The 25,222-nt window shown below is 36.7% G+C and overlaps 1 protein-coding gene across 1 annotated transcript in view; it reads left to right on the forward strand.

The window, feature by feature from the left end:
* GPC5 (glypican 5) overlaps positions 1–25,222 on the forward strand; it is a 311,688-nt gene that overhangs the window by 119,659 nt on the left and 166,807 nt on the right. Inside the window, exons 5-6 of the mRNA XM_056491777.1 lie at positions 4,645–4,778; positions 9,863–9,988. Coding sequence (XP_056347752.1) covers positions 4,645–4,778; positions 9,863–9,988 — 260 coding nt within the window. The remainder of the gene's footprint in view (positions 1–4,644; positions 4,779–9,862; positions 9,989–25,222) is intronic.

Consider the following 25,222-nt stretch of genomic DNA (forward strand, 5'->3'; position numbering starts at 1 on the left):
TTAACAGCTAGAACTGAAAGCTACCAGACTAATAACTAACTGAAACAATCATTAAATAAAATCAGATTATGGCATAGCTAGTCACTTAGACTAGGAACAGGGGAAAAGACACCTCTCTGGGTACAAAAACTCTTGGTCTTTTACTCGAATCTGGCTGGGTATCAGAATCATTGTGGCCATAGTCCACGCAGACATTTAAAACTTGAGTCTACTGGGACTTGGTAAATCTAGTTTGAAGTGTATCACAGGACTGTGCAATTTTTTTATTCAGTCATTTGATTTAAAATAATTTCAGTAGAAATGCTGAGGTCAGAAAGAGCCATTTGTATAGTGGAAAAAAAGATCAAAAAGCTCAAATCAAAACCAAAACAAAGAGTGTGACACATTTCTCATACTGAGTGTCTGAACTTAGATGACAGTGTCCAACTATTATTGATATGATGCTGCCATCCTAGTTCAGTTCTGCTTAAATACAAAGGTTTATATTGCTCCAGTTTTCCAAACTGTGAGTAATCATAAGTAGATGTTCTAAGGAATCACACCAAGCAAAATCAAACTGCCATAAAGTTCACGTGTGGCACTAATTGCAATTTAACTGCCTGGTTATTACAAGAGCTTTTAATTAACTCAGCCATCATACTGTGGCATGTAAATTGTGTGTAATAGCAGCATGCTGACTATAATGACAATAGATTTGTCTGAACTGTGAAAATCAGAATTTTTATAATTTTCTGAGGCTTCTCTTTATGCTCTTAAATATTGTGTGGTATTTAAGAACATTTCAAAAAAGGGGGAAAAAAAAAGAATGAAAAAATCCTAGCAAGTGGCTGAGGCTTGCCTGTTCTAAAATTTTGTGGAAGTCTTTAATTCTTCCTGAAATTCAGTGGGAGGTATTTCACTGCAATATTTTTCTTACAGTTTCTTAGTTTCACTCTTCTATTTTTCATCCCCTTTGAGGATCATTTTACACTCTTTTGTTTTTGAAGACAAGAAAAATGCTCAGTTTGTGGAAGTGTTCAGAGGAAATCCCATTCCAGTGAAACTGAGAGATAGTAAGAATATGTTCTGATCAGGTATTGCTGCAAAATGGTAATTTCTTAGTTCAGTAGGGTAGTGAGAGCATTGCTCTTCTCTCAAAGTTATGATTCCAGTCTCTCAAGACTGGTAATAATGGCACTGTATGATTCCTCAATTGGAAGGTTAATTTTTCAGTCCAAAGACTAAAAATTAAGAAACAGTTGATATGGAACAGATATGGTTGCAGTCCTTCAGAAAACACAAGAAATACAACTAGGTGGTGTTACGCTTACCGCATGTACTTCTTTCTGTATATATGAAGAATGTGCAAAAAAATAAATATAAGGCAGACATTTTTATGGAAACTGTATTTATCTGTTTTTTAGACTGTCATCAGCCCTGTACTGGGAAATTAAATACTGATATATTTGAGTTATAAATTATTTGGCTTAGAGACAGAACAGGCACCTGAAGGCGAGCATGATATTTTCATATGCTCAAGTTTACTGCAAAAATCAGGTGATAATGAAGACTGGGCCTAGTGAGAGAGGCAAAAAAAAATTTGTCATGCACATGAAGTTAATGACATAAAAGTGACAGGCACTACTGAACAGTTAGAAAAGCCCAGGCTGGATTCAGCTAGGTGAGCAATATGAGTATGGTGTGCCAAACACAGAAAAAGAACCAACACCATGCAAAGCTGGTGGTCCCAGAGGTTTAAATAACATAGATATGAGAAGGGTAACAGAGATGCTGACATCACCATTGTAAATGCTGAAGAAGCTAGTCAGAAACTGTGTCTGTATAAGTAAGTGACTGCTAAAGACCGAATTTGTGCTGCTGCACTCATTAACAGAACTGAGTTCTCAGCAGTTTGATTACTGTCATGCATATCTTTGTGAGAATGGCAGTGGTGCTGTACAAGTGCTTTTTATTAAAATTTTCAGAATTTTCCAACACTGGGAAAAAAATCAGTTCTTAAAAAGACATTTCAGATAATTACTGGTTTTAGTGCTATTTTTATGTATAAAGTTTACGCAAGAATAATTTTTAAGATCTTGTTTTTGAAACTAAGGTTTGTATTTACATGTATCAGTGAATGCAGATCTCCTGCTATAGCAAATGATTTTGAGACATTGACTCAAAGAGAAAGATAAAGGCTGTAAGACAGTATTTTGAAACAACTGTTTATGTAAAGCACATATAAAACAATCATCATCCATATTCCAAGGCATTATGACTGTAAAAATTATTGATTTTCTTTTTTTGTTCATTTTAGTCATTGCAAAATATAATGAGACTTTATTGTAAATTCAAGAAACATGGATAGCTGTGGATTCTCTTGTTTTCCTGGTGAAGATGAATGTACATGAGTTTTTTTTTTCTGTTTACTATAGATGGATCCAATTTATTTATTTCTCTTTTTCTTTTTTTTTCCCTTTGACCCAAAGGGCTGGTACTCATCTGCTCAGGGGCTGCATTAGCCAGCAAGTTATCTCCACCCTGCTTCTCCTCTCCCCACAGGCTCACCCTGCAGACAGGCTCTGGGAGTGCCTGGACAGCAAAGGTGCCTTGTCCAGATGTGCAGGGCACCTGGGCCCTACAACACCCTACACACCTGACCCAGGCCTGTCCTGAGACTGAGCCTCCTTCCCAAACATCTGGATCTTAGTTCACGCTCTGTTAAACCCGTATTCTTATTTTTGGTAAGACAAAGAGTAGCTGAAGATTGTATGGGAAGCTAAGCATAAAAGAATATGATAAAAGTGAGACAAGTAAAATGATGGAAGCATTTTGTTTTCTGGTATTTCTCCATTATATTGGCACAGAGCAGCTGATGGGATAAGCTGCTGCAGAGACTGGCACTGAAGAAGCAAACTTGCTTAAGGATGCATGAAGCATTGAAAAAGTGTAGAGACTTACAAGGTGGGGGAAATAGGGAGTCCAGTTAAGCTGGTGGAATATGCTTTAATGTATGCTGAAGAAGAGATGATTAGGGGAAATAGTGTGAGGGAGGTTTGAAACTGAATTTGAGGACAAGAAGGAATGTAGTAAGATGCTGCCCAAAGGGACACTGCCTCTTAGAAGAAACAGTGAAATGAATGCCTCAAGTGATGTTCAAAGTGTAATCCCTTAAAGGACATTAGTCATATGTCCAGAGATACTTGTCTTGCAGGTAAATTCATGCATGCCATTTGAAGGGGATCTGAACTATAACTTGGCTGCCTGAGTTGTGACATGTGAACCACAGCCTAAAAGGACCACTCTCTTTAAGCTTTACCTTCAATTTCAAATCATAAGGTGAACACTAGTTCTTATGTAGTTACAATGCTGATTCTTTCTTCTGTTCACTGGCCTAAGCATGTGTGTTCAATGAGTCTTTCATTATCATAACATACAACATGCATGACAACAAACTCATTACAATTAGATGTGTTTATTCTATTTTAAATGCATTTCTTAACTAGCTCTACAGGAATTCTTAGTTGGAAAGATGGTCCATTAGACTTGCACTTCTCTCTTTAATGCATGATGATAACTTGAAAGTGAGATTTATTTGCTGTCTCTGTCCTTACATGTGGGGATATAAAATGCAATAGGAATTTGTTGTGTAGCATACATACTCCTTCCTTCACATGGCAGCATTTTGAATATGTTTCTGCTTCAAAATTAGATGCCTGCCTTAGAGGTCACATTGATCTCCTCTCTCCCTTTTTCTCTCTAAAAGTTGACTACCAGGTTTTCATAAATCACATACAGTATTACTTTTTCACCAGAGCTAGCTTACACAAATGCATGCTGTTCAATCTGCTTAATATGCCTTGTCAGATGTGATTATGAGCATCACTACCTCTTATTTAATAAATATATATATATATTCCTAATTATTTTTATTTAATGACTAGGAAGAGTAATGAGCTATGAATGTGAATTGATGTCCTGTGTCATACCAAATGCTCAGTATCACATTTTACAAAGAAGAAAATGAGACTTCATGTGAATTTTTATCTATTGACATCTAGATCAGAAAGCCAAACATATAATTCCTTGATATTTTCAACATCGGTGGTCCAGTATCATTAAGCTTACATTTTGGGTCCTTACCTTAACATCTTTCAATGTTGTAATGCAAATTTCCACCATGCTGTTCACTATTTTTTTTGTGTAACTGGGCTGAACATGCCATAATAATTCATCAGCCCTGAAAGAAAGCACAAAGTTCAATGTATATTAAAAATGTGGTTGGGATACATAACAGAAAAAATGGAAATACGCTGTTGTTCACAACACATCATGTTCTCTGAGGTTACTGATGCTGTCTACATAAAAATACACTTCCTTATGGGGACACAAAAGCACCATAATCAATAAAATACATGGTGACTTTCCTATGCACTTGGTGTCCCTTAAAAAGGAATGCTTTTATTATTTTTTTCTACTACAAAATGACTGATTATTTGTTTGCTTCGTTCATTATGGATACAGTGTTACACAGTATTGTAATTATGCTTTTCACAGCTTAGTCTTTCTTTCTTGTTAAAATGTAGTGAAACTGAATTGAGGGATGTGTAACATTTGTTGCTTATGTGTGTTCTTTCCTTCTTCTTGTGGCTTTTTTCCTTTTAGGTGAATAAGATATGTGGTCCTCCTGTAAGGAAGCCTAAACAGTCTCCTGCTTGCTCCCTTGATCAGAACAAAGATAATCAAGGGTTGAAGATGTTCTCCAGAGACAGTGAGGAAACACTTGCCAGCAGAAGAAAGTAAGGCATTAGTTTTACAGCCAGAAAGAATGAATAAAGTAAGCCATTATTTTACAATAGAGTACATTAAGCTCAATGCAGTGGCATGCACTACTAGAGAATAAAGTCTCCAAAGAGTGAAACATTTGAGAACATTTGAAACACAGTCTGTTACATTTTGGAAAGGGTGATTTCATGACTAGATTTGTTTTTGGAAATAATGGACCTACGACCACAGTCATTTGATGTGGTTTAAAGTATTTTGAAGGGTATCTAAGATTGATAGAATATGAGTGTTAGCTCTATGTGTAATTTTTAAAATTACATTGAACTTTACATATCAGCAGGCATTATTAAATCTGTCAAAAAGTGACAGTGGCTTTTTACAGAAAAATGTTTGTACAAGCTGATAAGGCATAAAAATGAATGACTTTTCTTACATAGCTTTCTGCTGTAAAAAAAGACAACTAAGCATTTGGGACTAAATTTAGAAAGCCTTGTTCTAACAAGACCTGCGATTTTTTCCCTCCTGCTCTTTTGCTGGTATATAGTGAATTGAACTGACTGCAGAGGCTTGGAGATTTCATTTAAACCTGATTCAGCATTGCTTAGTGTACTTTGTGTGACTGTATAAGTTAGGTGTTTGAGCTGCCATTACAGTCTGGAAAGGAGAAGTCATTTTAGCTGCAAGCATCCAGTGCCACTCAGAGGTGCCCTGGGGTATCCCAACTCATCTTCTCCTGCTGAGAAGGATGCAGGTGTCCCATAAGTTGTATCACAAAGTTCAAGCCTGACAGAGTTGGAAAAGTGTTTGATACATACTCTAAGGCACGTGGTGGGACTCTTGATGGTCCTGTGCAGGGCTAGGAGTTGGACTCAAAGATCCTTGTGAGTCCCTTCCAAATCAGCAGATTCTGTGATGGCTTCCAGCTTCCTGCAGATATCTTAGGTAGCTGAAGGAATCTCAAAGTCCAGTCTATATTTAGACAAGTTAATCAGGTTTTTAATGACCATAAGTAGTAATAGCACTGTAGGGCATTGGGTGTTGCAGTTAAGATTAAAGGCTTCATTATGCAAATAAAGTACGAAGGTAAAATCAGAAATTTCATTTCTGTCATAGCATTTCCTAGAATACAAAGAAGTTTTCTTCGTCCTCTTTTTTCTCTCATTTCACTTTGTAGTGCAGAAGGAAACAAATGTGAAAGAATTGCAGGGCATAATTGTTCACTCCTGATGTCTAGAGAAGAAAAAGTGCTTCTGAGCTTCAAAGGCAAACCATTCTTCTCAGTTTAAGGACCTTCAGTTACTAAATAGTGGAGAAAAGAAACCAATCCAAAATATAAATACAGGGTTTTGGAAACATTGTGGTAACAGAAAGATATGCAAAAGAGAAGTTTGCTTTAGCCAACACAGAAGTTTTTTAGGGAATACCCATTACATGGGTGCATGTTTCTCAGTTACATGTAGCTAAACAAGTTATTGATGTTTTCTGATTGTTAACACTCTGCAACCACAATACAGTATTCAAAAATCTCACCTCATCTCCCAGGACCATTCTGTGTTTCAAAGCACAGAACACTGGATTGACTTCAGGGAGATTGCCTCAGAGACCTTGAGGGGCATGAGAAGCAGTGGGCAACACAAAGCAACATTGTTTTCCCTTCCCTTCCCTTCCCTTCCCTTCCCTTCCCTTCCCTTCCCTTCCCTTCCCTTCCCTTCCCTTCCCTTCCCTTCCCTTCCCTTCCCTTCCCTTCCCTTCCCTTCCCTTCCCTTCCCTTCCCTTCCCTTCCCTTCCCTTCCCTTCCCTTCCCTTCCCTTCCCTTCCCTTCCCTTCCCTTCCCTTCCCTTCCCTTCCCTTCCCTTCCCTTCCCTTCCCTTCCCTTCCCTTCCCTTCCCTTCCCTTCCCTTCCCTTCCCTTCCCTTCCCTTCCCTTCCCTTCCCTTCCCTTCCCTTCCCTTCCCTTCCCTTCCCTTCCCTTCCCTTCCCTTCCCTTCCCTTCCCTTCCCTTCCCTTCCCTTCCCTTCCCTTCCCTTCCCTTCCCTTCCCTTCCCTTCCCTTCCCTTCCCTTCCCTCTCAGCTGCCTGAGATTCTGGAGACACTTCATGGCATGCAAACTCTGCACCACAGAGGACAAGGCAAAGAAAGTTTGAAATCCACTGATGCAGATTTCAGGTTAACAGTTTCCTATCTGATATCATCTACAGTTGCTACCTCCTGGATCACCTCTTTTCCTTATTAGTCACAATCACTTTACATTTCACTTTATATTCCCATAGCAACTGTAAGAACCTGTGAAACTGTGACTTCAGCAAGTGCTTGCAGCCTGCTCTTAAGGAAATGCTCTTCCCTAACTCCACCTTTTTTACTTCCTGTGGTACTTCTGTTTTCCAAATGCATGTCCAGATGAAAGTTTACATTTTAAAATACATGTTGGGCTGCTGCTACCTGAACTTCTCCTGAATTATTTTTTCCATTGGACCTAAGCTGGTATTTTCTGATACTGTTTGGTACAAGAAGAAAAAGAAATTTCTCCATTCTTTTGATGCCAAAAAATTATTAGATAAATTAAAAAAAAACTAATCAAACCCTTCTAGCAACATACAAACCGTGACATATTAAATGCTTTTTTCTCCAGAAATTCATACTGCAGACAGCTTCTAGTACAGAAGATGAAAATGTAAACTAACTAAATAAATAAATAAATAGATAAATAGATAAATAGATAAATAAATAAAAGAACATTTTGGCATAAACAGATAAAAGTATCTTCAGCTTCCACGGACTGTAATTGCACATTTGTGCTCAGCTGCCTATAATTACATGCTATCTAGTCTAGAAGATGATCATGTGAAAATTGACATTCAGACCATTTGCCCTTCTAACTACTTTGGTCAGACATCAACAGGGGCTGAAATCAGTTATTACTTCTCTATTAAATTTAGCTTTACCTCAGGATGTATTTACTAATAAACTGAATGACCTTTCTGTTAGAATGCAGTTTGTGACAAGATATTATGACAGCTATATTTATTTATTTTTATTTATTCAGAAGAAGAAATTCCAACTGTTCACTTTGAGAGGACTCTAAACACTATTTTTCACCCAGAATGTAAACATAAAGCAAAGACAGAATCAAAATCAATCCACTCAATGGCATTTGGAGGGAAATTGCAAACCCACTGTGCACACTGGATTCAATTTTGGATGTGGAGAAATAAAAGATATGACCATTCATGGCTAGGAGAGTATGGATGAATCATATTTAAAACCTAATGCACACAGGCAATTATATGATGCATAGTCAGAATTGACCCTACATGAAATTTTTCAGATCTGCAGTTTTAGAATTAGTAGAGCACTCACATCACATTTAATAGACATATAAATCAGAACTACTGTCGTTTGTGTAAAGTATTTGCCCAATTATATAAAGAATGTATGGCTTTTTAAATCATGGACTGTATAAATCACTGATGTTTTATCTGTTTTAATTTGAAGTAAACAATACTGAACAATTAAATTACCTATAGTATTTTGGTCCTATGGTGAATAAATATAGGGAAATAGATATACTATTTCTGGCATTTTTTCCACAGCTTTTAGTGGGGCTTTTCTGTGTGCCTGCAGGTTATAGATAACTCAGTAATGTTCCATTCCACAATGAGTAAGTATTTTAATTTTCCCAGTAGGAAAGGGTCTCTGAGGAAGAGATTTTCAATACATAAACAAACAATTGATATTAAATATAACAATTCTGTTAAGAACATACCAATTAAAAAGTAATTAATTTGTTTTGAATTACGTACAAAACTTTACCGTTACCTCTGGGTATCTTGAAAATTATTTTAAATAACAATACATAATTTATAACCTGCCAGCCCAGCACATGGTAGGACTGACACAATCCTTCAGACAGTTATTTAAATCATTACTAAACACTTAAGACCTACATCTTAAATCCATTTTACCTAAATCTTGAGTTGCTGCATAACTTTAAAAAATACTTTTTGTATTTAAAGATATGTAGGGGACTTCTTGTCAATGCTTATGAAAACCAGAAGACTTATTCATATGCATCTTTTTCTTTATTTGCTATGATTTTTCTTGAGCATTTTTTTATCTATTTATCCAACTAGCATTGCAAACTGTATCACTACAATGCAAGATAATTTCAGGTTGAAAGAAAATAGTCCCTATTCCAAAGAATATTTAAAGTAGCTTTTTTTGTTTTTTTAATTTGACCAGTGGGAATACCAACTTTGTAAACTAATGAAGCGTATCTAAAAGAATCAAACTCATGTATTGACAGATCGATTTAAAATATCACTGGGCCCAGTGGAGAGTAACGGCATGAAGGCATTTCTTGTCTTTTGGAAAGGCACAGCAGCGAGGTGGCTCAGTGTGAAACACTAATCTTAGAAAATTAGGATCTTAGTTACCTTGCTGAAAACAATTAAAAGTTAGAAGGGAGTAGTTATCTGAAACTTAAATAATTGATTGTCTGTCATTTCATGTTTGCTCAGCTGTGCTTACAATGGGAAAAGACGAAACTAGAGAGCAGATTGAAAGGAACATAGACATTAGAACCAGAAACCCATTCTTTGGAAAATTGGACTATCCCCAGAAGTCATTTGTATTGTTAGTGATAGAAAAGGTCAAGAGTTTAGGGTGAGGAAGACTCGCCTTACTTCCTCCTTTTGAGACCCCTCTCCACAAAAACAACCCCAGAAGTCAATCATGCATGCTTAATAGCTATTCAAGCTAATTACCATAGGAAGCAGGGGATGGGAGGGGCTGTTATTATGAATATGTATTTGTTTGAATAATAGACTTTGTGATCACCTGTGATTTGGCAGTTTGTATTAGAGGATTACCTCACGCTGCTGCCCAGCGCTGAATAAACATACACTTTGTAACTTTGAATTGTAGGAGAGCCTTTTGTCCGTCACAGTTGAGTGTCGGTATTAGAGCAGTGCTCACATTTTGGTAATTCAGGTGTTGTGTTTGGCACTGACGGTTCTTTGCCGTGTTCCCAGTGCTCGCATTTTGGTAATTCAGGTGTTGTGTTTGGCACTGACGGTTCTTTGCCGTGTTCCCGCGCGCAGGGCGCTCATCGGCCGCCTCCGTCCGTACCGAGCCTTCTACGGCAGCCTGGCGGATCAGCTGTGCGGGAGCGAGCTGGCAGCTGCCGACGGGCTCCCCTGCTGGAATGGAGAGGATGTCCTCAGCAGGTAGCTTTTCTGCCTCACCTTTGTCTCCTGTTGCAAGTCGTGTTTCGCTGAAACAGCTTCTGTTCGAGTCAGGTGTGGTGTTCCGTGTGCCTGCGTCAAGGTTAGCTTGAAAAATAAATGAACGTGGGTTGCCTTCTCTCAGGCTTTGCCTGCATGGAGTAAATAAAATCTCCCTGCAGCTCTGTTTAAGAAAAAGGAAAAAAAGAATTCCAGTTTTCTTCAGACATTTTTCCTTCAAATTCGCTGCACCTAAACTACACTGGAAGAGAAGCTGGATTGGCATTTACAAAATGCAGTCGGACAAAAAGAATATGGATTTTTGTTTGAGCTTGGTCTTTATAAAATCCTCCTTTTAATTCAGTGTGTGGTAACAGACCCAAGTTTAAAACCTTCACTGGCTATGAAGTATGAAGTAATCTCTCAATATGTATGGCTTCCCATGAGACAACTAAAAATTAAACGGGAAGATAAAACATCTTAAAAAGAAACGTATGCAGCAGCTTGGGAGACATCATTCAGCAGCAGTAGCAAAGAAGATATAATAAAATGAAACAGTCTAGATGTGTGTCTCTGGAATCAATATATTACATAGCTTATAAAACACTAGTATTTTTTGGATGGCAGAAAGATTTTCAGAGAGCTGATCTCTGTGGTTTTGCTTTATTGCTTTTATCACCAAAACAAGTATTTCTCTGAGCAGGAAATCCTTCCCTTCCTGGTGACAGAGACCAAGATGTTGAAAAGTTCATTGCAGTTACTTGTAATAAAAATCCTGATGTTAATGTGGTGTGTATTAGTAGGTAGTATCAAAGGTCATATCAAATAAGGCTGTGAGGAGAATTAGTAGCGTGAGAGAGCAGTGGACAATATGCACCTTTAGGTATCTCTAAAAAGTTAGGTAGGAGGTATAATTTATTGATTGATACCTAAGGAAATTTAATGGGCATCCTTTTAGCAAACAGCTACAGGCCACTTTTCTTTAAATTCTTGGGCCGTCCCCTGCTTTGGCAGCACCAAGGTCCAGTGAGCGTTTGACTCCCTTGACACTCACTGGCAGCCTTTGTCCAAGGATTTCAAAAATCTTCTGAAGATGCTGTGTTTCTTCTTCAGGTAACAGCATTTGAGATTTAATCTCAACTGCACCTCTTTGTTTTTGTTTTTCTGACCGTTCAATAGATCACTTAAAGTATTCCTACCAAATACTTCACTAACAACATAAAGTAAGGGTCTTGTAATTACAGATATCCTAAGAACAAGATTCTTCTATCATTACTTTTGGCTGCTTATATACTTATTGCTAATATATTAGATATTTTCAAACCTTTGGTATTATATTATATGGTACTATTATACCATATCTGTTATTATGTTATATGATTATACTATTACTTTGTTTATACTATTGCACTGTACTCTTTGATTTTGATTGATTAGACACTAAGGTCGTGATAAAGAAATCAAACATCCTCTAAATTTTCCTGATTTTCTAAATTGATAGTGTTTTTAAAAGTAATGTTATATATATGCTAAAACACACACCAACACACACACACACATATATAGGCTATATATATGTTTTTATATATGCTTGTATAAACATATATGTGCATATATATGTGCTTACAATATATTTATTATTGGATCTACCCAAAGATATAATAGGTGACAGAGGCACTGTATTTTAAAAGTAAGGTGTTAGTTTGACTTAAATATTTCCTTAACTAAAATGTTTTGTCTTTGTATATATATTAATGTAAATATATTATTTTTGTCAGTAAGTGTCAGTGTCAGCTTCCTGAGAGACCTGAGATGTAGATGGTAGAAGTACGGAATGATTATTGAAACCAGAAGGGCAGGAAACTCTGAATTGCTCTAGATTATTAAATGGAGCTGAGACCTGCAGGTTAGTTCCTACATCTCAAGACCTCTGATGGTGCACTAAATACATCGTGGTAATATAATAAGAATCTCCTGTTTCAGTATCTTTATGAAGGTACTCAGATCTGTCCTCTCCACCCTTTCATTTTGCCTTTTTATTCGGTCAAAGTGCCCTTTGTTCAATTTTATTTGGTTATATTTGTTTTTCTGTAACTGAAGGGGGAAAAGCTGTCCTGCCCTTTGACCAATATAAGGTTTTTTTTACTGTTAGTATTATTATTAAAGAAGTGATGACCTAGGGAGAAGTCTGCTTTTATAATGGCTTGGATGCATAGCAGGCATTTAAAATATATTCTTCTTAAACATAAGCAAGAGTTTTCTAGTGATGAGGACAAAAATAAATAGTTTTGTTATCCAGCATCTGCATAAAGATGGACTTTTAAAAACAGGCAAGGCAGGCACTGAGAAATGATGTAGCAAAAGCTGATTTTTCTTAGTGATATGGAGATAAATTGAATAACTTCTTAAAATCTCCTCTAGCCCTATGATTCTGAATCTGGGATTATCTAAATCCTGTGTTGCTCAACTTCTATTGTCATGATCCCAGGATACTGTGACATTTTAAAAGCAATAATGACTGAGCAGGCATCATTGCTTTTCTCTCTAAATACTGAAACACCTGTACACTCACTCTCTTTACTGTTTCTTTTCCTCCCCTCATCCTGCCTTCCTATTAGTATAATAATAAATAACAATATTGATGAACTCATCAGTTCATCTCACCAGTGTTTCTGGCACTGATGGGGAAAAGCCTACATTGTTCAAATTAGTTAAGGACAAATAGATTTTATCTGTTTTGAGAGTCTTCACTCTTTCCATCTGTTTTTGCCTTCTGTTTCAAAAACATGTGCCATAGCTAGCTGCTGATGACTGAAATTTGGGCTTGACATGAGAAACAATAGAAAGAATTATATATTGGTAGTGTATCAGGACCTGAGGAGATTGCTTAAACCACTTGCTGTATCTGTGTTTCAAGCTGCAAGTAGGAAAAAGCCCTGGAGACAGAAGACAAATGGGGAAAAAGTATCTTTGCATTTCTTAATTTTCCTTTTTTGTGCGTCTTTCCAAAGGAAGCATTTCAAGGGTTTTAACACTTACAATATTGGATATCAGTTAAATCTTATAACCTTTGCCTTCTCTAATGCTATCCAAGAGATTATCAAGCCTAGATGGGAAAAGGTCAGTAAATGAAAAAGGGTATTATTGAAATGAAAGCTTACTTAACAGTTTGCATTTCATATGCTTCAGCTGTTCCATTTTTTTTGTTTAAGCCTTTTTTTTTCTGTTTTTTTTTTTTTTTTTTTTTTTTTTAATATGGCCCTTAGTTCTTGAATTCTATGGTTTTTTCTGGATCTAGCGTTTCCCACAGTACAGGCTCGTGCTTTCATCAAAGCCTCAGACCATAATTCCCACATTCCTGCATTCATGCCTGAGAGGATCAGTAGTGGCCAGGACGTGAGGGAGCAAGAACCCTCTCATGGGGCATGAGGTCTGTGTCACTGCAGCATGAGGGAAAAGACATCTCAGAGGAGTCTTCAGCCCCTCCAGCCTTACCCAGCTGTGTGACTGCACTGGTTCTAGCAGGACATAAAAATTCAAACTTCACTTTCAAAGCCACAGCTGAGTGTTGTTATGTAGTACCTGGAGTTTACTGTTACAGGATTTATTAGATTAATTGGAAAAATAGGAACTGAAATTAAGAAGTTATGCACTACCAAAGCATATGAGTTAGAAATTTCAGTGGCATCTTAGCATTAAAGCTAAAATTATGGCAGCTATGCAAATAGAGTGAGATTGTTCCACTTCGCAAACATAAAGAGATTTAACTGACATTTGTACAGCTTTGGTTGTCCAGAGAGCCTAGCTAGAATGTGAAGAGAGATAAATTAAAAATACACAGAGGAGAGCATAATATGGACCGTATATCTTGAGACCAGCGATTTAAGTGAAATAAAAATAGATGTGAGTTAAAAAAGAATACTAATATTTTGTGTGTTGAAGGATTCAGGAATAATGGAGATTATTAAAAACAGCTAATCAAGTTTTGAAGGAAGAGTTTCATATAAAGTGCATATCTGAAGTATCCAAATTAAGAGAAATTAAACAGCATGATTGATTTTAATTGCTGAGCAAATTGTTAAAAAGTGATTTTAATAAGCATCTCTCATCAAATAAATGCTCAGCTTTAGCACAGCTCTTAGGCTATTTTGATGCTTAAATATTCTGAAACTACTAAAAACCCCTTCCTGTTTTTACCCAACAAAAGAAGATAAATGGTGATATAAGGGAAGTCAGTAAATTGATTTCAGTTTCCTTCTACTTGAACTGATCATCACTGTTTAAAACACGGAAGAATGTAAACTGCCGTCAGAGGCACCACTTGACACCTATGCAACAGATGTGCCTGAGCAACTTAAAATATAGGAACTGCCCACTGTGGCTCTTACTGCTTTGCCTAATAGGCTGCTGCCAACAAGGACCAGTGATTGATAGATTGTAGAGAAAAAACAACTGTGAGCTTGTACTGTCTCAAAATATGCAAATTTGCAAATGCCTTACCCAGAACTGTGAACTTTCAGTCTTCCCATGGACTCAAAAATCTTCACACCACTAGCTTTCCACAACAGGAGAACCAGAAGTTTTCAGATACCAAAGCACTGAGTCAATTTAAGAAGGGCTTATGATACATATTTCCATGTCAACATGGAAAAGACATGAACTGGCATAAGATCCCTCCCTTCCTTCATAATACTTGTGGGGTTTGTTCCCTATTTTGCCATGAATTATAGCAATAAAAGTCATTCCTGCTTTAATATTTAATTAACAGATATTTAATATCTGTTCACGGTATATGCTTAGATTAATCTCATGTTGCTTCAGGATGGAATGGGTTTAATTACATAAAATCAGCAAAATATGTATTGCATTTGATAACCTCAAAATAAATGTTCTACTTTTCCTTTTGTTTGCTTGGGCAAATACATCATTTTCTGTAGTGTTTGCCCTAGAATCATTGCACTTGTTTGTTGTGCACAGCAGAGGCTCTAATAGAAGTGTTCTAACAGTGGGTGAATTAATTTCTATTAGGTTAGTAATAATTTACAAATTGTATTGACTTTTGAAATTAAAAACATGATTAGCACCATCTTGAATAAACTGTAGCATTTATAAAGTCACAGAAGACTGTTCAAAGGTAGGCATGAGAAAACAGTAACAAACAATATTCCAAGTTTGAATTATTGTATCATCATACCTTCATTTTGGAAGGTTTTGTTCTTTCACTTTACACAGTTATAGAAAAATAGCACAATTTATGATTAACTATCTGATGACTCTTAAAGGTTTTCTGAGTGAATTCAGGACTGCTGTACTACACTTTATAACTTGAAAGAATAGAAGCTATAAAAATAAAAAATATATTGTCTCCTTTTTGTATAAGTGTTCATATTAAAACCAAGGAGAACTCATGCAGGAAACTTTGATGCATAATTCAAAAATAAACCTTGCATAGAATAAATAACTGTGAATCGTAGTAGATTATACTAGACAGAACATTTGTGCCCTCTTGAAATTCTTATAAAAGAAATACACTCTTTCTGAATTCAACTTAGATACACAGGTTCTCTTTCAAATAGTAAGTTTAATGATATTTTACCATGAGACTTCTTTCACACACTGATGCTCTGAATCGTTTTATATTTCTAAACCCAAGTTATTTATCACCTCTAGCCATGGCAATTTGATACAGCAGCTCTCAATGAATTCTTAAACAATATTTTGGGTTGTGAGATATTGTCTATAAGGTCTTCTTTCACTGCAATGCCCACAGCAGTTTTCCATAAACTCTGCAACTTCACCAGTCCAGAGAGGAAACTTCAGTGTAATGATGTTCATCACTGCAGCATTTACAGATGTTCCCTTCAACCTTCATATTATGATGTTACATCTGATGAAGACTTTTTCTTGTGACAGCTATAGGTCAGATTTTCATTGGGCATCCTGCACTGACTGTGAAAGTGTGCTTTTGAAACTTAGATTGTGCTGAGGGTTTTGGTTTTTACATTTTTACAGATTTTGTAGATATTCAAGCAGGGTGCCTTTAAAGGTCTGGAAATTGGTTGGGAGTCTTATGTGAAAACCATTAATTTTTTCCTGTGAGTCTAAATGTGAAAGTTTGCAGAAAGCTTTTCTTTATACAGGAAAAATTTGCTTCATGTAGTCCTGTTTTGATGAATAGTCTATGGATTTTTATGTATACAGAATAACTTTTTACTGTCATTTATATAATATGGATGATACAAAATCAGTATTCATATGGTTTTATTAATGCATTAAAATGAGTTAATTCATTATTTTTTCTAGAAATAAATATTATTCTTTCAATTTTTCTTGCTGCTTATGTAGTCAAAAGAATCATTAGATCCTCTCTAATGAAATAAAACTAATCTTCCACTTAGAACTGTGAGCCTGTGGGCATGTACTTAAAAGTATTATTTTGTCCTTCTTAATAAAAGTTATGGTTTCTTATCTTCTTTAGCAGCTGAGCTTCTACTTGTATTCCTTTAGAATAATATGATTGGAAGCAAAAAATGGCTTAAATTCATTACCTTACTGTTTTATTCTGCTTCTATTGTAATAGTGCATTTCTAGGGTAAAAGTTTTTTAGCACTAGTCCATATGTGGGCTCTCAGGAAAATCAAGCTGCATTAATGAAGATTATGAATTTAGAAATCAGTGGTGTTAGCTCATTTTTTTCTAAGTTCGTTGAATAATCCAAACCAAAGCTGCTTTAATTCAGAAGAAATTTTAATTTTTAAAGTGCCATGTCCCACACAGAAATTGAATGAGGCCTACCTGCTATGAGTGCTTTTGTGACAGCTCTTTCTGAAAAAAGACTGAAGCAAAACCCAGTGAAAAGGATGTAGGTACATACATGCATCCCATGCTGCAACCTTAGTAAATGATCCAGTCAAGCACTAATGTGAATAGTCACATCCAAATTGGAAGGGTTTTCATGTTCAGGTAGCACCTGAGAGAGCAGAAGTTATTATGAAGAACAGCTCAAAGCAGCTGAACTAAATTGTAACATTCATGCAACAGGAGACTGTGCAGGTTCTTCCTAAAAACATGCTTTATACCTATGAGACAGAGAAAGGAAATAAGAAGCAGAATAGCCACTCCAATCTCACAATGAGTTCTTTCTTTCAGAATATACAATATACCTCTGCTACTAGCAAGACCTTCCTTCAAACAGTTGGGAATCTCTATGCATATTTGAAAATATCTCTTGGATGGAGGCATTCTGGTGTACTGCTGTGTAATAAGATGTAGCTTCTCCTTCTGAGTCTGAGGAGTGAATCTGTGTCATGTTAAACACATTTATGCCTTATGTTAATAAGAGCTTGCCTTGTTGAAACTTGTTTTATTCTGGATCTTATATACTCCAGATATTTGTGTGAAGAAGTGCACATCTGCATGGGCTCTTGGTCTCTTTTTCAGTGAAGACATAAATGGACCCTTGTAGGATGCAATTAGTTTAGTGTTCCAGATAGTTGGATAGAACTTCCTAGAAGAACTTGTTTCTCCCCTTTTCCTGTAAAGGGCATCAGTCTAAAAGAATTTATGTTATCAAAGTTTAAAATATCTAGTAACTCAAACTGATACAAAGTACCTATGCTGAGACAAAATCAAAATAACCTAAAGAATAAATATTAAAGGTGGTAGACTGATCCAGAATAGCTCTGTCTAAGTGTCAGAGATATTTCACTTGAAAACTAGGTACCCATATTAATCCTGCATATTATCCATATTAATTACTGCATGTAACATCATACAACACTGTTGATCTGTTTTTGCTAGTACTGATCTTTTGGTCAAAATGATATGTTAAGCTCACTGAGCTAAGCTGTATAAAATAATTACACATGACAAAGCATCAGTTTAATTCTTTCTCATTACTGTAGGTCAAGGTTGGAACATATTCTTGAAAAAGGCACCAAACCTTGTGTTTTGCATAGTTTCTCAAAGTTTCATTTGCAAATATGACAGTGACAATATTTGAGAGATGCTTATGTTCCTGTATAAAATAGGTTCCCAGCAATGCTTATTTTAGTATGTATCACTCTCATACCGTGTTGTCTTTAAAACATCTTAATCACACATTAGTACAACAGTTATAGATGAAGTGACAAGCTTAGCCTATGTTACATCTAATAAAAATGCATTTTTTCATTGTTTAGTTAAGTATTTCTGGAATCTACAAAGACAGCATGGCAGACAGCTAATACTATAAAGTGCAAACATAAAAGCAGCTTGCTCTATTCTACTTAAGGAAGAAAAGTATATAAGCAGTACCTCCTGAAATCCTTGAACAGAAGATGCTTAAAATAAATACAAACGAATTTAAAAATCCTAACCTTTTTTTTTTTATATATAAGGATGTTTAATTTTGCAGTGAAAAGAATTAAACATTGTCAGTTAACACATTGTGATTTCTGAATGGTAGAAGACCACTGCTGAATGTGCAGGGGTGCTAGACAGCAGCTAATGGAGAGAGGTGGCAAAAACCTTTACAGAGGATTTTTGGACAATAATGTCTAGATAAGTATTACTGGCCCTGGACGACATACATTTCTAATATAGGAAGGTTTTTACTGTGATCAAACCCACCAAAAGTTCATTCTGGAAGACTGCCCTTCAGTCTTTTGACAGCACAGACTATATTCACAGAGATTCACAGTAATCATTCAATTTCAAATAAATCTTTTAATATAGAGAGAATTAGTTTTTCAAACAAGAATTTTTTACCAGTCAGTTCAAGAGCTGATTACTAGGCTCTGCTCCCTCTCTGTGATTTTAATTGCTAAATAAAGAAATGTATTTATAGTGAAAAAAGAGTTGAATCAAACAGCCAGAAGTTGTTTATTTCCATGACAGCTGTGAGGAATTTAGAAAATTAATTTAGCTCATGTTTCAGTCAATATAGTTAATTCTTTTGTATTCATATGTTGACAATGCCTTATTTGAATGCACAAGGAAGTGTACAACAATCTGAGTGTACAACTTCATTTTTTTGGGGTGAGATTCAACTGACATCCATGGCTATGCAGACATGGGCATCTGCTTTGGGTGTCTTGAGCCTGTGCAGTCAATGGAGAGAGACACATCCTACTTGGTGCTAGTGGACTGGCTGTTTCTAACCACTGTAATCACTTGGGAGTGTGCAGCACAGAGTGGTTGCTCAGCTTAGATCATCTGAATCTTGTCCTCAAGAACATGTAAGTCTGATGGTAAAACATTTCACCCTGAGGGAAGATTGTCATGGTTTAACCCCAGCCAGCAGCCAAGTTCCACACAGCTGCTTGCTCATCACCCCGGTAGTGGGGTTGGGGAGAGAATCAGAAGGGTAAAAGCTAGAAAACTCAGGGGTAAAGAAAGTTTAGTATAGAAAACAAAAGTCACACACACAAGCAAAGCAAAACAAGGAATTAATTCACTGCTTTCCATGGGCAGGCAGTGTTCAGCCATCCCCAGGAGAGCAGGGCCCCATCACATGTAACAGCAACTTGAGAAAACTTCATCACTCCAAACACCTCTTTCTCCTTTTCCCCCCACTCCATATACTGAGCATGCTGTCCTATGGTCAGGAATATCTGTTTGGTTAGTTTGGTTCCCTGTCTTGGCTGTGTCTCTTCCCATCTTCCCATGCACCCCCAACTTCCTTGCCATCATGGCAGTATGGAAATCAGAAAGGGCCTTGACTCTGTGTGAGCCCTGCTCAGCAATAACAAACACATCTCTGTATTATCAACCCTGTGAAGCACAAATCCAGAACACAGCCCCATACCAGCCACTGTGAAGAAAACTAGCTCTACCCCAGTTAAAACCACCACAGACATAAAGAGACAATCCAGAGCATATTTCACAGCTGCCAGAAGGAAAGTACAGGAATGGGTCACTTGTACCCTGTGCCTCAGGGAGCTGGAGTTACAAGTGCACCACTGTGCACAACCCTTAGATGTTATCAGAAGGTTAAAAACCCCCAAGTTTTCTGGACTCCACCTAGAGCTCATTGATTTGCTGTTCCCTGCTTCCTTTGAGACTCCTCTAGGCTCTGAATTCCTCTGTAGAGAGTGCCTGTGTGGCAGATGCTTCAGCAGTGCCATTGAACAGTTCTCAGTGGTGGATGCAGCACACACCGTGAGTCGAGCAGATGCTCGTGACAAGAAAAGCTCTTGTCTCAGCTGTGTACACAAATTGTACTGGAGTACATGAAGAGAAGCCATATGTAAAAAGATCCCACAGTTGTTCAGATGAGCAGTTTAATAATTGCATCAATCCCCAAAATGTTTCAACTATTTGGGATTTACACTACCTTTTTTCCCCCTTTTTTCCATAATTATTAAATAGACCTTGAATAAAATAGATTATAATTTCATAGAAAGAGAAAAAGATTTTCTCTATGTACAGAACAACTCATGTCCTAGAAAAACATCTCCTGATAAAGAGGCAGTGTATTAAGTTGATTTTTCTCATTTATATGTGTGTTTGAAATAAATCTGAGTTTATGCATTTAACCTTGTGTGGATGTGATAGGAATGCTCCATCACCTTCACCCGTCTGCTGGCAATTAAGAGGTACAGATACATTCTGTAATTATGTTCTAGGGAATTTTGTCAGATAAAATACATTCTGTATTTTAAAGGAATCAGAGACATAGTCTTCATGGGCTTTTTTAACCTTGTGTCTTATATTTTCTTGCTACTAGTCCAAATGACTTTCAAAATCATTCGTTATAAAAAAATTGCAGAACTGTAGCATGTGCAAAACCACTTAGGAGAAGTCAGTGTTCGTTTCCAGCACATCTAATGGCAACTTTAGTTTATGTTTCATTACATTATTGTGATCAAAAAGAAAAAATTTGAGGAAGGATATATTAATATTTGTTGAACCGCACTAAGTCTGATTAGCCCATAACCAATTACCCGTATTCGAAGTTGCCTTTTTTGTTTTTTCCCCACGTGTTCACAGCACTGCAAAGTGAAACAGCAGCAGGAGAGAAGTCCCTTGTTTTGGTGGTCCTGCGGGGAGCAGTTGGGTCTGTTGCTGTATCCTACGTTGCCACCCAGTGGAGAAGACTGTAACTTCTCCTGGTCACAATCCCAAAAAAAAGTGAGAAGCCTTGTCATAGAATCATAGATTGCCCTGAGTTGGAAGGGACCCCAAGGATCATCGAGTCCAGCTCCAGGTCCTGTGCAGGACACTCCAAGAATCCACCCTGTGCCAGAGAGTGTTGTCCAAACACTTCTTGAACTCTGGCAGGCTGGTGCTCTGACCACTTCTTACCCCCTGCACCATAGCCTTTTATTCTGCAAGCAAATACTTGGGGGTAGTCTGTTTGGGGAAACATTGATTGCTTTTGTTGTTTTCACTTGCTCTGGTGTTTGCTTCTCTCTATATGTTTGCTGTGTTTCACCAGTGTTCTAATGCCATACAACATGGAACAAGACAATGCAGTTCCATTTACATGAATGTAAAAACTGATCAACGTGACAGTAGATCAGAGCTGTGATTTGCAACAGTGCCTTATATTTTAGGAAAAAAAAAAATCTTATTTTCGACTTCAAATTACATCATGGGCTGTTAAAATCTCTTCTAACACAAACATCTTTTGGCCTTAACTTTGTTTAAACAAGCAGCTCACAACTTTGAGGAAAGAAAAACAAACCACCCAAACTCCAACCCTGTTTTTCACTTTGTATTACTGAATTTTCTGACTCATTCTGTACTTATTTCATCCAAGTGTTTGCATTTGCTGTACAAAGCTAATATAGGCAAGTTTTGGCAGCTGCTGGTATTTAAGCAGTCTATCATAAGGAAATACTCTGAGTATTTAGCAAAAGAAGGACAGAAGAGAAGGTTGAATTAGAGTGCAAGAAAAAGAAAAGGAAGGGCACTGATGACTCTGAGGAAGAGAGATGTGGATGGAAGACAATGGCCAGTAGCTTCCATATCAGAAGCAATCCCTGAATAGCCATCACTGTGCCCTGGTCCACACCCCAACAGTGTCCAGAGGAGACCAGTTATAAATGGAGAAAGATATTTGGTAAATCCTTTGTCTTTGGAAGTCTGTAGTAGGCCATTACTGTGACAAAAGCCAAGTTACCAGGCAAACAATCTCAAAGAATGCTTTCTTTAGAAAGATAAAAAGCAGCAGAAACTCAATGTCTTCAATTGTCCCTCATATTTTCAGCTGAAAAGAAGCCTCATTATCTAGTCTACTCCCTGGTGTCTCAGTTTTTCAGTTTCTTCCCCCAAAGACTTTATCAAGAGTGGGAAGGAGAGGAGGGCAGGGCTGATTTTACCCACAGATGCTTATGAAGGATGTTAAAACTTCTTGTGAGATATTCTACTTCTTTAAAGCCCTCTTAACATTAGCATTCTCTTTTCATCAGTCTTTTACTGATGAAACCAGGTTGTAGCAGATAAGGCAGAAACTTGGGAGGATATAAAACCTGTGTCTCTGTATTTTTCTCATTGTCTGCAGTGTGAATTAAGAAAACAATAAAAAAATCTATTATTTATTATTTTCAAGGTAAAAATATGCATGAGTTGCTGTAGTTCAGGATTCCAATGGGAAAAAGAAAGATAATATTTTCACCTTGTGTATAGAATTTCTGTTGTTACTCAAGTCTCAAAAACACAGAAAAGCTTGCATTAGGAAGGGACCTCTGGGATTGCTGGTACAAGTTTTGTAACAAGTCAAGGCCATAGATTAGAATATTCAGGATACTGTCAAGCTAAGTAGCATTTTCAATGGCAGATATTTCACTAATTTTTATAGCATTCCATTCTGATGTTCAGATGCTTTTTCCTTTCATATATCTAGACAGCATTTCCCATGAGCAGCTTGTGCATTTTAGCTCTTGTTCTGTCACTGTGCATCCTTTTGAAAAGATTATACCCTCCTTCTTTGTATCTATAATTTAGGTATTTTTATAAATGGTGTGGGGAGATCCCCTCTCAGCCTGGTCAATCTTTCCCAGATTGGACAAACACAATTAATTTATCTTCTCTTTATATGTCAAGTTCTCCAGCTCTCATAATATCTTAGTGTCACCCTAATGGATTCACTTTTCTTTTCAGGCCAGTGAAGGCTCCTGTGTTGCCATGACATTTGCAATTACGTTTTTGGTTTGTATTATGTCCTTTTTTTTTCCCTTCAGTGCTCTGTCTTGAGTGTAGATTGGGTGAGGTAATAAGCCAACTCTGAAATCCACTGCTCACCTTTAAAATTATCTCTGTCACACTTTGTATATAGATCTGAGTGTTTTTCTGAGATCAATCATTTTATTATTCTATTTTATTTATTTTCCAGAACTAGTTACGTCATTACTCAGCTTTCAGATTATTTTTGTTCTTATATATTCTTTAAGATTGTATCCTGTAATCAAAGGTGTGCAAATTGTGGCCAGATATTATTAATGTTTGATATACACATGTATTTAACAAACGATTAATAGAAAAATAAACAGTCACCAGCTAAGATTTGGGAGAGTTCTTAGACTAGAAAAGAAATCCCACCCATTTTAAATCCTGGAGAGAGATTAATTCCTCCTAAATTATGGACTTTTTACTGTCTTTCTACTTAGAGAATCAGATACAGAGGCACCTCCAGCAGCATTTTAATTTGGATCAGAAGTGTGCTTTTGACATAAATGTCTCAGTCATCTCGAGTTACTTCAGTTCATGCTGTGGAACATCCAAATAAACAGGATTCCTTTTAGATGAAACTAAACAGTAAGGTGTGCCTGAGGATCACCTGTAACACATCATGACTACAAGCAGGCATTCAGTCTTTTGGGATTAAAACAGATCTAACCAAGCATTCTCTCCCCCACAGATAGTGTAGATATTGGGCCCTAAGCATCAAGTTCTGAAAGACAAGAAAAAAAAAAATCTGTAAATTTGTGGTTACATAATTTAGCTACTTGCTAATATTGGACACAGCTGTGCATGTGTGTGGGAGGAAGGGAGACTTGTAGGAAAATCAGTGTATAAAACCTGGTAAACCTGGGCACATGAGGTGAACAGCCTAGATTTCATTAAAAAAAAAAAAAAAAAAAAAAAAAAGAGAGTCGGTATGTGATATGTTTGTGTTTGGCCTGTATTGCCTGTTCATTATTCTAAGACTCATTATTTTAATGGATTATATAGCAATTAACATTCTTTTTTTTAAGAACCTTGTTGACACTTGTATTGAAAAGGGAATTGTTAAATTATGTGCTTGATATAAAGGCTTGTGATTGTTTGAAATAATTATGTTTATAGCAACACAAAACTCTAATGAGGCATGATGAACTGGGACATCTACTTCAATGGAGGAAAATAAAGTAAAACACTTTCCTTCCAAACAGAGTACATGCTCTGTTGTTTCAGTGGGACAATCATCATGTACAAAACAGTGTATTGGGATGTTTTTCAGCCTTAATTGCCCTGTCAGTTACAATTAGAGGTGTTAATGTAACTGTGAAATGCTACAAATTACTTGTGGCTTTTGCTCCTTATGCATTCTCAGCCTGTCTTGCACAAAAGGATATCAGAATGACTGAGATCTCTTGCTGAGCCTGTTATTAAGGTTTCCTTGTTCTGCTCCCTGGGTACAGATAATCACTCAGTGGGGATTCAGTATTAGGGTGTAAAGATGCCTGCAGCAGAATGGATCCTTTAAACATAAAGGGAAAAAGTTTTGTGTATTAGGCATTTTTTCTGAAATAGCTGGAGCTATCACAGCAATTTTATAGCTGTGCTGGTTAAAAAATTACAGTTTTCACAACCAAAGTTGTTACTGGCATGAAATCATATAATTTTCAATATATTCCAGGTGCTTACTGGTTTATAAGGTTTTGACATTATTTTTGTGTTATACTTAAAAAGCAGATGTATTTCAAAATCCTGCCAATGTCATTGTCTAGAACAAAAGGATAATCTCAGCAGAATTGCACAGAAATTTTTGGCTCTCGGAAAAAACATGAACTTGAAAGGGAAGGTGTGAGGACAGTGTTTTTGCTAGTCATCTCATTCCTTTACACAGTATCAAAAGGTTATCTGGTTCAACGGTAATAAATCAACCAAAGGAGACAAATCAAATGGACAGTGTGATACTGTGCTCTGTGATAGACAGAGAAAAGAAGGAAATGCAGAGGATTCACAGAAGGGTAGCTTAGATTTGATTTTCTTCCACTACTGAAAACTACTTAGTGCAGGAGTCATTCAGTGAAATAATAGACTTCATCT

The sequence above is a fragment of the Oenanthe melanoleuca genome, chromosome 1 (genome assembly GCF_029582105.1).
Source record: "Oenanthe melanoleuca isolate GR-GAL-2019-014 chromosome 1, OMel1.0, whole genome shotgun sequence".
In the NCBI taxonomy this organism is placed as follows: domain Eukaryota; kingdom Metazoa; phylum Chordata; class Aves; order Passeriformes; family Muscicapidae; genus Oenanthe; species Oenanthe melanoleuca.